Below are 15557 nucleotides of genomic sequence, written 5' to 3' on the forward strand. Positions count from 1 at the left end.
ACATGTTTAGTGATTAAAATGCATGAGACGAGCTCATGTGCTCAAGTATCTCATTGCACCGGAGAGCTCACGCTGAAGGCCCCATTTCAAACTTTACAATGACTCGTCTGCATCTTGCGTGGAACAAAGTCTAATTACAACGGCCAAGAGCTCTGTCCCTCCGCTTCTGCTGGGACAAAGGAAACCAAACACCGATAATGGGCTGTTGCAGGGCTTTGCAGGGCTGGAGCACGGCTGCCTGGTGAGGGTGGCGTGGTCCTGTGGACCAGCGAGCCGGTCCCTGCACAGGCCATCAGCCTGCCCGTGACACTGGGATGAGCTCTGCCAAGGAGTGTTTTCCCATTGAAAATAATCCTCCTGATTGAAAAGACTATTAAAAGTTAGCTGCTAAATTCATTCAAGATTAACTTCTACTGTACTTAAGTCTGCACTTCAGAGGTGGTCACTAATTGCACTGGAGATGATTTATCAAGTGCACAAGATTTCCTATTACAAAATTGTTGATTAAAGCTGATGTATTTTAACCACAATAGACTTCAGCCAGGAGCCCTGTAAAATGACTGCCGCTGTGGTCAAGGCCCAACAGCAGCAGCACCGAATTGTTTTAGATCTACTGAATTTTCTACTCGGCACTGCAGGAAGCTCAGTCCGTCGCGGCTCAACAAAATCAAAAAGTGGCATCCTACAGTAAAATAAGACAAACCGGTTTTGTGTGTAGCCTGCGTTCTGGAAAGGACCTGCGTGATTCCCACCCTGGACCAGCACAGCACTTCTGAACCGAAACAGAAATGACTCCCTTTTCATTATTATTTTTTTTTTTTAATTTGGGGTAGCAGTCAGAAAAGTAACTGTAGTGCTCACAAAAGAGTAAGAGGATATTGCCGGTACCGAGGCCAAAACCACCCGCAGAAATGCAGAGTGGCCTCCTCTAGAGCCGCGCTACACTAACTAGAGGCGCAGGACACATTCACCACTCAGGCAGGCGCTCCGTGCAGAGCTTGGCTGCCGTTATTTCTCTTTAGCACGTGACATTTGTCTTTGTGTCCACTCCTCACCGAAGCCCCACACGGTCTGGGGTCCCTCCGCCTCACCCTCCCTGCCGGCCCGCCTGCAATGCTCTCCAGCGCAGACTGCCTCTGCTATGAAGATAAGCAAAAGATAAAATCTGATGCAGCCATTAATTTTCCGATGCATCAGCCGCCAGGCTCTGTCACATAATTACCGGCGGTTCCAGCGGAGTGAGAAATTTCAGCCCGCTTGCTGCTCCCAAGTGGTCCACTTGTTAGGTTCTGGCTTTTGAGATTACATAGCTCGGATTAAACTTTATGTACTTTTATATAGTAGAATAAAAGAGGGAGAACAGTTCCATCAGAGCCGCCGTGCCACAAGGGAGTCCTCTCAATGGGCCGTATAAATCCCAAATTGGTTCATCGCTGGATCTTTGAAACGCTCCTCCTTACAACATTTCCGTGAGCCGATGGCGGCTTCTCTCCCTCCGCACACACAGACCAACCGTTGTCCCACTTTTTATGGCCGTAATTTGCTAACACTATGGGTGCCTAATGACAAGATTAAATTTTTAGAGCACCTTCTTTAAGTGTAAGACAAGGCTTCCTAAACCCCATGCAATTTGTCGCTCTGCTGACTTTTAGATACACTCCTCACTTCATCATATGCCTGGCGCATTAAACAGTGGGTCCCCCCCGTCCCTGGCAGATTGAGATCTAAGGGGGAAATTATTCTTCCCCTTGATGTACAAGTGTTTCAGCTCCCCCGTAGCAATAAGGAAAGTAATAGGGGTGGCTCAGATTGCCTTGCGCAGGCTTGCATTGCGTCAGCCCCATCCAAGCGATTGTTTGGTTGATTTACTTTATGTTCTATTAGAGGTAAGGAGCGGATACAAATCCTTAATTACATTTTGAAAGCCCATTCTGGATATTTTATTTCCTTTGAAAGCGCTTGCTGGAATAAGTGCACTAAAGACTGCCTTGGCTATCCCCAGCGGAGCAGGAAGATGCTCCAACTCAGCACATCTGGTTTGTGGGGACGGCTGGGGGGGCGCGGGGAGGAGGGAAGGTGTGACCATGCCATACAGTATCTTTTCTACTCCCAGCAGGATGTTTTCTGACAAGCAACAAACGAAACAAATGAACAAAAGTCTAATTCGGGATCTCAATTACCATCTGTTAAATTTACTGACTGCAGCTTCATCTGTGAAAGCATTTTAAAAGTTTAGCACAGAAACCTGGGCACAAGAAGCAAAGACACTTGCTGCCTCAACGGCAAAGACGATGAACTTGCCTCGAACTCCTCATGTTGATATTTATGAGACGTTAAATCTTCATTTAAAGATGTTCCCTTAAGCTGGGTGACATGGCAATGAGTACGACCCACCACTAGCTCAGAGTCTCTGTTGCATAACAAGATTTAAGGTTTATGTCCTAAAAACAATTGCTTCGTGTCTCAGGACAGTCCGCGGGAAGCTGCTTCACACAGACGGCATTATTTAGATACCCAAATGGAGTGATTTGCATTAGGCACATCTGGTCTACGACTGCCAACGAATGATTCTATGGGCTAATATGGACGAGTAACAGGCTGATGAAGAAACCATGATTGTAAAATGATTTTAAAAATATCTTAAGTTCTTTTTAATACAAAATAAAAATAAGAGAATATAGTTATAGTCAGCATTTTAATTCCTAGGGGGTTTAATTTGAAAAAAAAAAAAGAAAAAAGGCAAATTTACTATCAACATAACAGCATGTGCGGGTTCTTGTACAGAGGGTGTAGGTTGCCTACAGCTGGCTTCAATTTAAACTTCCAGATAATGGGATTTAACAAATACGGTACTATGGATCCAAGCCGTTAGCAGCTCTCTGCTGTATTGATAGCCCTACGCTTTCAATCAGACCAAGGCTATGCTTTTAACTGCCACGCTAGTTCACGTTGATGATACCTATAATATCAACTCAACAATGCATGTTCTACAACTACATCTACTGCTACCAGTACGACTACTACAGTGCATGCATTTAGTTCAGTCCCACAGATACATACACTCTAAGAACAGGCAAGGGGAGATGTGAAATGTTTTACGGGACGACAGGTGTTTTGTTTTTTAAGTAAGGGAAATTAATAAAAACATCAAAAGAAAGAAAGTGTACAAAAAAATAGAGACATTTCTCAAGAGTTGATATGAGTCGTTTCTTGAACCGTTTCGTCCGAACAAGCAAAAAACATGCAACCAGCTGCTACTAACAAGAAGCTGGACACTGAGAGAGGATTAATAGGTGTGGACAAACCTTCCCGCTGAGAGCGCTCAGAAGAGTGTTTGAGAGGAGGTGTGCACGTCCGAGTGTAAGAGAGGCCGGAAAGTATGCCTCAGAGACACCCTCTCTCACAGCAGCCCCAACCAAGCAAGAGAGAAAACAACAAAACATAACTGCTCACACTCACCATCAAGGTCAGTAGCTCACGTTACGAGATTTGTTATAGCTGGCAAGTATAAAGTACAGTAAGGGGTTGTCGGGGCGCAGGGCTCAAAGGCAGCACTGGCAAGCCGGGACTGGCGCCCAAAATCCAGATGTGCCGGGGGTCGGGGCGGGGGGGAGCAGCTCCTGGCGCCGCGGCACCGGGCTCTCCCACCGCGCTGTCCTGCCGCCGGCCGTCTCGGCGGGCAAAGCGTGCCCGTGGGAGCCTGCGCCGCTCACCTGGGACAGGCGCGCACGGCTCCTCCCGGTGCCGAGCAGCGGGAATCGGGCTGGATTACGGATGGCCTTATTGGGTTTTGTCTCCAGTCCTCAGGGAGGAATAGTTGGTGGCAACAGGTTGGGAACTGGAAAAATCTCAGACTTGTCAATGAACCAAAGAGGAAGGAACGAAAACCCTCTCCTGCCAAATTTTCCTTGTCTCGCTCTCCTGCCAAATGAATCCCTCCCATGTCAAATGCAAGATAAAAATGTGCCCCCCCATGACTGTATTTTAAAAAAAGCATTTACACGACAGAAATGTTTTACACGTAAAATATGTCAGGTGAATTCAAAAGAAACGTGACATTGATAGTGAAGTTGTCTAGGAGGAGTCTGCAGCATTCAGACTTTTAAGTTTCCTCGTTTTCTGTGGCTCAGGTCCCAATTCATTAAAAAAAATACAAGAATGGATGAGGTTGTCAAAACCAGCTGAGGGATTCGGCAGCACAGTCCCACCCGGTGTGAATGGATGTGGCCAAACCCCTCTGTCTGCTCGAGGGACCTCAGCTATCGCCTCGCCACTGGGATGTCGATTGGGCACATGATTTATAAAGAGAAGCATCGCTGCGTTCACCCTGCCGGCACGTGACCGGCTAAGCTAGATGTGAATTTATGAGTGGCACTGAGCACGAGCAGGGGGAAATGTCCCTTTCTGCTGTGACAGAGAAGAGAACTTGTTTATCTAGCAAGGTAAACCGGTGACTGCATCCTCACACGCTGCAACAGAAAAAGAAGGGGCGAGGGCAGGGAAGACCAGGCAGTGCAGAACCAGGGCTGGGCGCTGCCCCCGTGCAGGGCTTCTTTCGCTGGCTGTTAAGCAAACATGCAGGTTTACTAAGAGGAGGAAGATCACCCCGGGGAGAAACCGAGGTGGCCAGTGCCCACGCACCGCAGCCCAGGGGGTTGGAGCGAAAGGGCTGCAGCTTCCTTGGAAGACCAAGATGCACGCCCGGAGGCGGACGCTCTCCATCGGCGCTCAGCCCCATCGGCAGGCACCGGCGCCCGGGCCGAGCTCCGGTGCTGCAGAGCCACCGCGCCGGCAGCAACGCCAGGAAGGTGGGGAAGAGCCGGCAGGACGGGGCCAGAGAGCAGAGGAGGTCAATTTGGAGTGAGCTGGTGGGGCCGGAGCACTGCAGAAGGGGCAGCAGCGATGGGGACGTCTCCGGCAGCCTCTGGGCAAAGCACTCCCCAGCGAGCGGAGGGGCGGTGGGACGTGCCCGCCCGGGCGTTTTCCAGCTCTCTTCCATTTACTGGCAGAAAGGGGCCAGTGAGGGCCAACTGTGCTGCGCTCTGTGCTTTTGGATTAGGCACGCGTGAAGGAGGGCTGTGCAAATTTGCAAAGGAAAAAGAAAAACCCAACCGAAAAGAAGAAAAAAAAAAACCCCAACCATTTTTCTTGTAATGAATCGGGCCCATACACTGTAGCGCAAGATCGATCGTACTCTACTGCTCCTGAATACAATTCACTACCATTGCTGGATGGAAGTGGCAAACCCAGGATGTCCTTTCCGAAAACCGTCTTTGGATGGAAATGACTCTACGTAAAACACCACTGTTCCCAGAGCACATTTCGCTGCAAATGTGAGCGGCCGTCGGGCCGGGTGGGTGACAAACCCATCTTCCTCCTTGAGATCTCGGGGCTGGGGAGGGGGGTGTCTCTTTTGATTCAGTTTTGGGGTTTTGCCAGTTTTGTGCACACAGGCAATTTTGAGGCTTGAAAGACATTTCCAAACACCATACTGCTCTTTAAACTTGCCAGAAAGGGTGTTGTTAATTTAGGGTTAGATTTAGTTTCGTATTGCAAGTTCAAATAAAAAACAAAAACGAAAAAACAAAACAAAACAGAAAACCCAACAAAAGAAAAACCAAAAAACACTCAAATTAAAGACGAATGATTTTCAGGCACAGAATTGATCAATGCTCAGTTCAGTTGTAATGGGCACCAAAAGCACTCCGATTAAAAAAAAATAATAATAATCAGGGAAGCAACGTTAATCCAGCCAAACCCTCTGTGCCTTGCTAAGGGGCAACTCACCAGGTCTGTTTGCACGTAAAACAAAACCTGAAGGGCAAAACATGAGGAAGAGGCAGAAACAATGAAGTCTGTTTTCCTGAAATCATATGCAAAATCAATCTCTTTTTTTTTTTTTTTTTCTTTTCTCTTTGGGTTTGTTTTTCCCCCTCCATGAAGGGGCAGCAGGAAAAGCCGGGAGATGGGGAATCCCCACAACCAGTCTGGCAAGTCACCCCTTAGGCGCTCTCTACATGCCACAAGATGAAACTGGTACAGATAATCCTTTGTAGCCTGCAAGCAGTGCCAGTTTGCATGGAACGGAGTTCTCCTGGTGTCTTTCTTTGGCCTCCATGGCATCAGGCTCGCACTCGAGACACACCTGGGCCTGCGCCCTCCTCGTAACCCCTCACGCAGAGGTTTAGTCGGGTCTTTTCGGGAAGAGCCCGGTTAACCCACCGGCACTGCCAGAAAAGCCACCGAGAAACCCCCACTTCAGGACTGCGCCATGAGTGAGCTGGAAAGCCGCTGCCACCGCCACGTCCTCCGCTCCGGCACCTCTGCCGTGCACGCCAGTGAGCCGGGGCCCGGCGAGGGGCTGGCAGCCGGGGGGCCATGCAGGAGGCGCGGGGCCGGCAGCGGCTCCATCCCGGCTTGATGTGGGCAGGCCGGGGAGCCAAGGCGACGGCGGGCGCTGCCGAGCCAACAGCTCACTGATGGCTGTACTGAACGCTTAATTACCTGAGCAGAGCACTAATTCACGTGTTTAGCTAAATTTAAAACCTAAGGTAATAACGGTAATTGGCAGCGATTTATTTATTTCCCTTAAGGGGAAAAAAATAAAAGTTTTCAGAAGGACAGGAAGAAAAGCTTTGACGTTCCTCATGGAAGCAGGCCGGGGTTCGAAGCGGGCAGGGCCGGCGAACCACCAGCCGCGCTTCGGTGCCGACAGCACGAGCGGCGGCGTTCGCCTCGCAGGGGCAGAAGACGCTGTCCCCAAGGGGACGCGGCCCCCTCAGCACGGGGGTGCCCCGCGAAGGCCAACCCTCGCGCTGGCCACGGCGGAGGAGGCGAGAGCGGCTCCGGGCACGGCGGGAGCACCCGGGGCCGCCGCTGCCGCCTCAACCTAACACCAGCTTTCCATGAGAAACGGAAAGCTTTTTTTCAAAAACACAAATTAATTTCTTTGGGGTGTCCTTTATAACCTCGAATTTAAACCAAAGAAACAAAGAAACCAACATAATAAAGGAATAAATAAAGAAACAAATCAGAATATCTACCCTGGTTTTGGCAGTTCTTACGCCAATTTCCTGCAAGGTGCTCCAGGCCCCGTGGCCTCTGCTTGTAGTTTGGGTTTGGTTTGGGATTGATTATTTATTTTTTATATAATTTTTTTTTTTTTTGATCGTTTGTTTTTCAGGTCCCCAGGATAAGTGTGAGGAAAATCAGAGAAATGATGGAGAGCTGCAGCCACACAGAATACCGACAGAGCTTTTACCTGACCCTGCACTCTGAGGGTTTGCTCTTCCACGGGCCCCCCTACCTGATCCTCTTGCTGCCGCCACGGCTGCCGCTGCTACTGGTCCATAAGCCGCTGCCGGAAAACCTGGCCGTGGAGAAAAGGAGAAGGGTAAAGAAAGAAGCCAGCGGGTACCGCGAGTCTCTGCGGGGCGGCCGCCGAGGGCACGGCGTTTCCAGAGGTCGCCGTCCCGGCTCTCCGTGCCATCAACAAGCACCGTTTTTAGAAAGAGCCGAGCCCTCGCCAGGTGCCCACTGCCGGTGGTCTCTGCCGGCACAAAGGTGGCCCAAATCCCCTTGGCAGAAGAGGAACGTGGCGGCGCGTGCCGCTGATGGCGTGCCTGGCCACGGCACGCCGCGAAAGCCAAGGTGCCGGGGCGGATAGACTGGCGGCAGAGCCTGCAGCGCTCAGCTTACGTCTCCATACTCTCAAACGGCTAGGGTCAGACCGCTTCGCAAAACAACGAGGGAATTCTCTTCTTTGCTTATTTGCAAGTGATAATAACGTGCCGATCTACAAACATAGCAGTAATGGAAAATATGAGGAGGTCCTCATGTCAAGATCACAGATTTGCTGGGATCAAGCAAAAAAAATTCACTGGAATGTAATTTAAAAAAGAAAGAAAGAAAGAAAGAAAGAAAAAAAGCTCTTGAAAGCAAAACAGCCGCAGATCAAGGAGCTCTGAGACATACACCCTGCTACAGAGGGATCGAGCCCTTACAGATGAATGAAATGCTGCTAGCAAGATTGCAGATTTACTTTCTTTACTTAATTAATATTCAAAAGATCTGCCAGAGGCTCTGACTTTAAATATATGTATTTTAAGAGGGCAATGGCGAGGTCCAGGTGATCAGCAAGAACCCCAAACCCCCTTGCTGCAAAGTCAACAAAACCCTCGGAGGTTCCTGGTCTCTGGGGAGCTCCGACCGCTCCTGGCGCCCGACAGGACAACCCTGGGGGTAGTCACCACCATGGGACCTGCCCCTCGAGCGGGCTCCACGACTTTGATCACAGCTGCTTTGCAATGCTGAAGAACCACAGAAAAACAACTGAGGCAACAGAAAAAAGAGAACAGCGAGCTAGAGGAACGGAGAGAGCGAGACCCAGCGAAATCAGCAGACTACAAGCCCGCTAACTCTAGCACTATCGTCTCAGCTACAGGTAATCTACCAGGGGGAAAGGAGCAGAGAACAACTAGGCTAGAGTGACTTGAAGCTACTTAAAACATCGATTTAAAAAAAAGACATACTTGCATTTAAATATGGTAATAGGGCTGTTGGGGGAAAAAAAAATAGTATAGGTAAATGTATGCACAGCTACCCCAGGCTGCTGCCTGCTGCTGCTCCCCATGCGCAGAGCTCACGCACCGCACAGCAAATCATGGTTCTTAATGCCGATGTGAATCTGTTTGTTTTTATTATGTTGAAGAACTGCTACAATCTCTGTGGAGTGGGATGCAGGAGGAAGCACATCCAGACTGGGGGATATTATAACCAAATACCCAAGCGCTAAATTCCCTCTTGTTGGTGATGGAGCCATCGACCCTTGTCGGGTCCCCCAACATACGTTTAGGGCTGGAGCTGCGATACGCTGGAGTGAGAAGACCTCGGTGTTAAGAGTCAAATCAACCTTCAAACAGCAGGGAAAGCATCTGCAGGACAACGGCTGAGGCTCTGGGGCTTAGTTTTCATGCAGAGCCATGCCTAGGCCAAGCCCCGAGCCCTCCTGCTGTGGGTTAGGCAGGAGCAGAGCTGGCACCGTCCCCACAGCCTCTCCTCCTCCGCTCCCTGCCCACCACGGCGCACGTCCCAAGAGCAGTGTCCTCAGCGTTCCCATGGCACGTCCAGGACCAGCTGGCCACCAGCAAATCTCTCATTTGGAGGCTCCAGCGGCTCCCTAAGCCATCCGTAAGGGATCAGAGGAGCTATGGATTTTCCACGGAATAAAACGCCTCTGCCAAAACCAATCAAATACCCTTCAAATCACCAAGCACTCCCTGAAAACAGCATAAAAAACAGGGCTGGAAAGTTTGTTTCTCTTGTTCAGCTGCCAGGGACGCTCAGGATCTATTTGAAATGCAGGACAAAAAGTTTTGCCACGCAAAAGAAGAATGAAATAACAAGGGTGGAGAAGGCACTCCACAGAAGGAGCCTGAACAAAGGATCTGTTACTGCATTCCAGTGGACAGATGTGTGAAAAATTAATCCCTCCACCCCCAAAGAAAGCTATTATCCCAATTCTGAGATGAAAGCATCTACGCAACATGGCACTCCAAACAACTCAAGTGTGATCGGCTGCTCATGCTCTGCCCGGGAACGCTGCGGTCGGCCGGCCGGGCGGAGGCGGAGCGGCAGCGGCACGGCTGCATGGCCCTTACGGCTGCAGAAGCAGGAGATGGAAACAGGGATTGATTATCAAGATTGGCAAAAACCCGCTTACCAATACAGACTCGTAGGCTGGCTCCATCACTGGAGGATCCCCAAATCAACCCAACGTACTGAAAGCAATCAGTCCCCCACACTGAAATTACATTTGCCAGGCACTGCATTAACCAGCTCATTCGGCTGAAAGCAAATTTCCCCGTCATCACACTGCTGAGCGCATTAATGCTGTGCGATGTCTCACAACTGGGCTAACTTACTTTTGTACTTATGTGGTTGGTTGCTCCCGAACCTCTCAGCAGTGATCGGCAGCTGACGCTGTCCCCATGTCACAGATGGGATAAAACGAGGCACAATGAAGCAAAATGACTTGAGAAAGTCATTTGCAGACAGCCAAGGGTGCAGCCGCGCTCTCGCAGGTTCTGGTCTCAAGCTCCACCACTAATCTCTGTAATTCCCCTCGCACCAACCCTATAGCATTATTTAAGCACTTTGGTCACACTGTATTATTCCCTCCCATTGTTTATAAACTTCTACACCAATGAAGACTTCAAAGAATAGCACTACAGTGACAGTATAATTAATACTGAACCTATTTGGTGTACTGCAAGAAACTTCTGCCTCTATCACCCTTCTGCCTGTGTTGTCACACCATTTTATTAAAATTTGAGAGCTGAGGTATCTGCAGCTCTGTAGTGAAGAGGAAAGCATTAGCAGGCACTTTTGCTGGTTTCCAGGCCCCCAGAAGGAACCTGCTTGTCCACGGAGCCTCTTGCTGGCCCCCCAGAACACACTGATGCTTTGGTGAGGATGTGTGCCTGCACACATTCCCCTCCCCTGGCATCAGGGTTTAAAACAGGGTGACATGCAGCTGCCGAGTCGCAGCAGCACCTTCCCAGGTGCTGCTCCCCAGGCAGCGCCAGAGGTGGATGCGATCCATCCCGCTCTGACTGATGGCGACGCCGGCACAGGGCACCGGGGACACCTCTGAGGGCTGGAGCAGGAGGCAAGGCGAAGCATTAGCCGGCAAAGCCCAGAGTGTGACGTGCCAGCGCCACCGTTTTCCCTTAGCGATGCCTGGGAAGCGCAGGCTTCTCCGGGAGACAGAGCCGTGGCTTTGGGGATGCAGGACTGCTGGGCATGGAGGGATCCCAGGGCCATGGAAGGCTGTGGGGTATCAGCAGGCTCTTTGCACCCTGTAGCCAGCTGCCGAGGGGCTTGCACGCTCCCGGTTCATTTTTAACAGGCGACTTGGAGGTAGTTCGGTGCCAGGAATGGGCGCCTGGACCAGAGCGCCTTGAAGTCAACGGGAGCATCGACCGCAGCGGGCTCTGGATCCCACCCCCAGCGACGATCCCACCGCCAGCCAGGCAGGGAGCACAGCCGGCGCCAGCCCGGCTCCCTCCGAGCCCTCCGCTCTCTGAAGTCAACTGGAAAATCAAAAGGGGTGGAGGGAGAGATCAACTCATTCATCGTGTTTGTTTAAGGCACTCCGATGCCAGCCGAAACGATCCCTGTCCTTCTTTGTGCATCCGCTGCTTATAACTGCCTAGAGAAAACAAGATACCAAAGCTGTTCAAAAGGACAAAAGTGCCCACTTTAGGCATTGCAATTAGAAGATATTTTACAATAAATGTTTTGCAATGGGCTTGCACACTGTCCAGGAAAGCCCTGAGGATTCACATCAATTTCATGCTCTCTTATTGCTCTGAACGAGCTAAAGCCAGTATTTGGAGTTCAATTTTTCACAGATAAATTTTTCTGCTTCCTGCATCAATAGTTTCACTTTAAATACTGAGGTAGCCTCGTGCGAGGGAAGATGGACACATCTGTTTTTAAATGTTTTGCCCTAAGGTCACAGATTTAGTCAATGGCTGGCTGCAAGCAACTGCCTTCTCCAAGCACAGAAAGTTTGGGAGAAGGAGGGGATCAGGGGGAGCGCAGGCCCAGGAGCAGCAGGGCTGGATGTGGGCAGGCAGCATATGGCCCCACCATCTTGCACTCAGCATTACCGAGCGGAGAACGCCGAGAGCCCAGGATTTAGCGGCTCTTCCAGAGGCTTTGTGAACAAATCTGGCGAGAGCTACGCTGCCTGAGCAGGGCCAGTCCTTACGGGGGACTCGAGGGGCTCAAGGGCTCCCAGCAAAGGGCACGCTCCCTCCACAGGTCTCTGCCCTGCTCCATCTCCCGCTCCAGTGGGATCATTCCCTTCTCAAACCACCGATTTCTCCTTTACCCCAGCCTGAAGCTGGCTACAAGGCAACCAGGAGCAAGTCAAAACCACAAGAACCATTTAACACCCCCTTCCTCCGTGTGTGCTGCCAGGACTCTGTCGCGTGCAGCCCCGGCTTCTCATTGACTTCTTCAGACCTGCTCTGCTCTGTTCAGCCCCTGAAGACCCCAAATATCCTGCATCCCCAAAGGACACAAGACCCTGTCCTCTACAAACAGCCAGACAATAGGAATCAAACCAAAAACAAGTCACAAAGATCATGAAATTAGTTCTCACATCAAAAAATATCATGCAAAGAATTTTCGCTGCTTCTAATGGCTAAAGCACCTGGGGCACACAAGGTCATATGTTTAGACTTTAGCAATAAGCACAGGGATTTAAAACAAGAATAAAAACGGAAGCTGAGATGCTCAAATCATCACCTGACTCCAGCACAGGACTTCAGAAAATAACCAAAATTATGGGACACGTGTGGAGAATAAAATAAAAGCCACCATAAAACTGCACCTAGCAAGCAAAATCCTTCCTCTCTGTTTACGGATTGTTTGGAGCATTTGCACACATCGGCAGAAGAGCTGAACACTGCGGCTCAGTCTTGCAAAGTCACCGCGTCTCTGTGCAGGGCGTTTCGGAGGGCCCTACGGACAGGGGGGATGGAGCTCGGAGGCTATATCCCCCCAAAACACTTTGCCTCTTACGCCGATGGTGCTCCCCAGCGCGCTGATCTGAACACCGCTCATTTAGGAGGTTCACTTGATCTCCCAGGAAAAAAGTGCAAAGTCTGGAATATAAAATCATCTGCAGGTTGAATGGGAAAAGGAGAGGGGGAAACTGATATCCTCTTTTCAAACAACGTTACCAGCAGCTTTGATCAGCACAGAAAAGCTTCGCGAGGCTCGCAGCTGTCATTTCAAATGGGTTCTCGCTTGCATTATTCTTTCCATTAGGCAGTGTTATCCTCTTTGTAGGATCTTTAGGCTTCATTTCAAAAGTATCAGAGACTCAAAACCATGAAGCAGAAGAGCCTGGTAGCTTTTTTTTTTTTTTTTGAAGGCAGGCAGGCGTGGGTCCAATTTACTGGACAAAAATGTAGTCTTTAATGGTGAGCACGCACAAGGGAAAGCTCCATCCCAAAACAATCCCTTTACGTTTTAAAACCTTCATCTTTCAGGCCTCTCTGTCTCAGACTCCCCCTCCCTTTCTATAAGGAAACAAGAATGAGAAAGAAAAAAACCTGCTGCCATTTCAAGCTTTAGATTAACAACTAAATGCTCAATATTTAGAGAAGAATATAAGCCCAGAGAAATCAAATCTTATCTAGAATTCATGAAAGATCGGGATTCTACCAAATCATTCACAACTTGTTATCACAGTTTAGTAGCAATTAACTCTTTGGGATTTGATTGAAGACTCTACCGAAGCTCTCCCAAAGTCCGTAGGAAGCGAACGCGGAGGCAGCTACAAGCCCTGCTTGAAATGTCTCGTGTTTGCCACCAGTGACCCTGGTTTGTCTTTAAAGAAATGGGATAGTGCCGTCCATGCAACAGCGAACAGAAAGGACGGAGCGAGGCGCAGGGCAGACCTCCACGGAAATGGAGAATTCCTTTCCTAAGCCTTTGATCAATTCTATTAACACTTCTAGCATCTCCAAGCCCGCTCAGAGTCCTTTATTGTGACAGCCCCATTAAGTGTTTCCCTTTGTCTTTATATGCTGTGTTACATCAAGCTTATTAAAATCTATTTCACCAGGTCAGAAAATTAGGGAACTTCAGATACAGCACATCGTGCATAACGGCAACCTCATTAAGCAGCCCACTGCGTTATTCAAGGCACAGTCATCTGCGGCTTAAAATGTATGGCGCGTGGCAAGATTTTGTAGAATTCTCAACATCAGACGCCCGTAATGCGCTTCACACCGGATGCGTGTTTGCAGATGGATGTTATTGTGAACAAATATTTCTGCTTTGGAATTTCAACAAAACAATAAAACCCAAATACAGTTAATTTAAAATTTGGCACTTCCACTTTATGTACAGTAAACGACCCGTTTTTCAGCTGTTTACCACTCTTAGGCCACGGTTTTAAAAATGAGAATGATGCACTTTTGGCCAGTAATTACTTTATGCCTCAGTGAGACAGAGCCTTGTTTGTCTCCAAATTATCATTCTGTGTCGTTTCAAGTGTAATAACCTTTTTGCAGTTATTTCACCGTACAGAAAACTGGGAAACTTCTCAAAGGCATAGTTTATTCTAAGAAAACTATTTATTAAAAGAAACGCAAACCAAAAAGCAAAAGCTGGTAGCTGATTTAGTTTATTTACTCTACTTAAAAACTGTTCCTATCCTATAGCAGCTTCAAGGCATCCGCTATACTTCTCAAATGTGTCCTATGAAAACGATACCCTCCCACCATCCAACACTCGAACTCAGTATGTAATTTGGATTCTCCCTAATTTAGTAACTGGTGAAACACAGAGAATTATGAGCTTCAAGTGAACGCAGCTGATGTGGATGAAAGAGAATCTCAACAAAATCGCTTCCTAAAAGCAAGTAATTCTGTTTAATACTAAGTTGATCGCTCCGATGAAAGCGTTTCTCATTTTAAAGCCCAAAGCTAAACATTTACTATCGACTTTTAATAAACAAGGTAAGTATAAATGACACGACCACTGCAGGGGGAGGAATACCTGTGAATTCACTGTACCCAAGCTGTCGCGCAGCACAGAAGCTCTGAATTTCAGTCACCTGCTGCTGAATGAACAAGGGCAGGTTAGATGGAACCGCATTAAGGTGCATATTTCAAGTTCAGCAAAGTGGCACTGATTTGCTTCAAGCCTCATTTCAGTTGCTTCGATGGTATAGAAAATGAGCTATTTGGTTAAACGGCTTGCTTAAATTTTTATGAATGATCTAAACTATCTGGATAAGTATTATTAAAAGACAGATCCTTGATGATGAACAAAGGCATAAAAGGAACTCAAGTCTGGAGGCTGAAGCTGGAAAAATTCAACACAGGCAAGAGGCAACTATGTAAAAGAGAAGATAATTAATCAGAGGACAAGGTTATCAGAGGGTAGGAAATTCTTCACAACCTACGTGTGTCGAAGTCGCGAGTGAATGCCCCTCTCGGAGAGACACTGCAGCTCACCGAGCGCAACAGCCGTCGCTGGCAGAGACGGGGAACTTCCCACCGCCTTGCTGGAGGAACTGCCACTGGGTATTTCATAATCCGCGTTATAAAAAAGGTCAGAGGAGAGGATAGTGATGCTGAGCCCAGAAACCTTTAGGGCATCCCTGCAGCGACTACATATTACCGCTTCTGGGCAAAGGAGAACTTGGAAGCTACTTAATTACCAGCTTGAAATCCTACTACTAAATGTGACTGAAAAACATTCACATTTTAATGTTTTTGTGCTATAAGGAGACTAATCTCCTCAAGTTCTTTGCAGCCCCCAGCTCCCAATTTTTAACAGCTTTACAGTTAAAAATTGTATCTACAGAGGCATAAGGCATAAGCGGGCTAGCCATCGTGCTCCGGCTAACTCGGGCACATAGCATTCCTTCCAGCAGCACCGGCGTTACCAGACCACGGTCTTCTTTCTATAGGGTTATCCATGTTTTCTTCCATACACGTGTGTGTGCGTTATGCCTCTTTACTCTT

At 48.8% G+C, this 15557-nt stretch overlaps 1 protein-coding gene across 5 annotated transcripts in view; it reads right to left on the minus strand.

Moving 5' to 3' along the window:
* MSI2 (musashi RNA binding protein 2) overlaps positions 1-15557 on the minus strand; it is a 260590-nt gene that overhangs the window by 16843 nt on the left and 228190 nt on the right. For 3 of the 5 annotated variants that reach the window (XM_050908823.1, XM_050908821.1, XM_050908820.1), the window contains exon 11: positions 7307-7369. The exons of the other annotated variants lie outside the window; for them this stretch is intronic. In XM_050908823.1, coding sequence (XP_050764780.1) covers positions 7307-7369 — 63 coding nt within the window. The remainder of the gene's footprint in view (positions 1-7306; positions 7370-15557) is intronic. 5 annotated transcript variants of the gene reach the window in all.

Source organism: Gymnogyps californianus, chromosome 20 (genome assembly GCF_018139145.2).
Source record: "Gymnogyps californianus isolate 813 chromosome 20, ASM1813914v2, whole genome shotgun sequence".
NCBI classification, from domain to species: domain Eukaryota; kingdom Metazoa; phylum Chordata; class Aves; order Accipitriformes; family Cathartidae; genus Gymnogyps; species Gymnogyps californianus.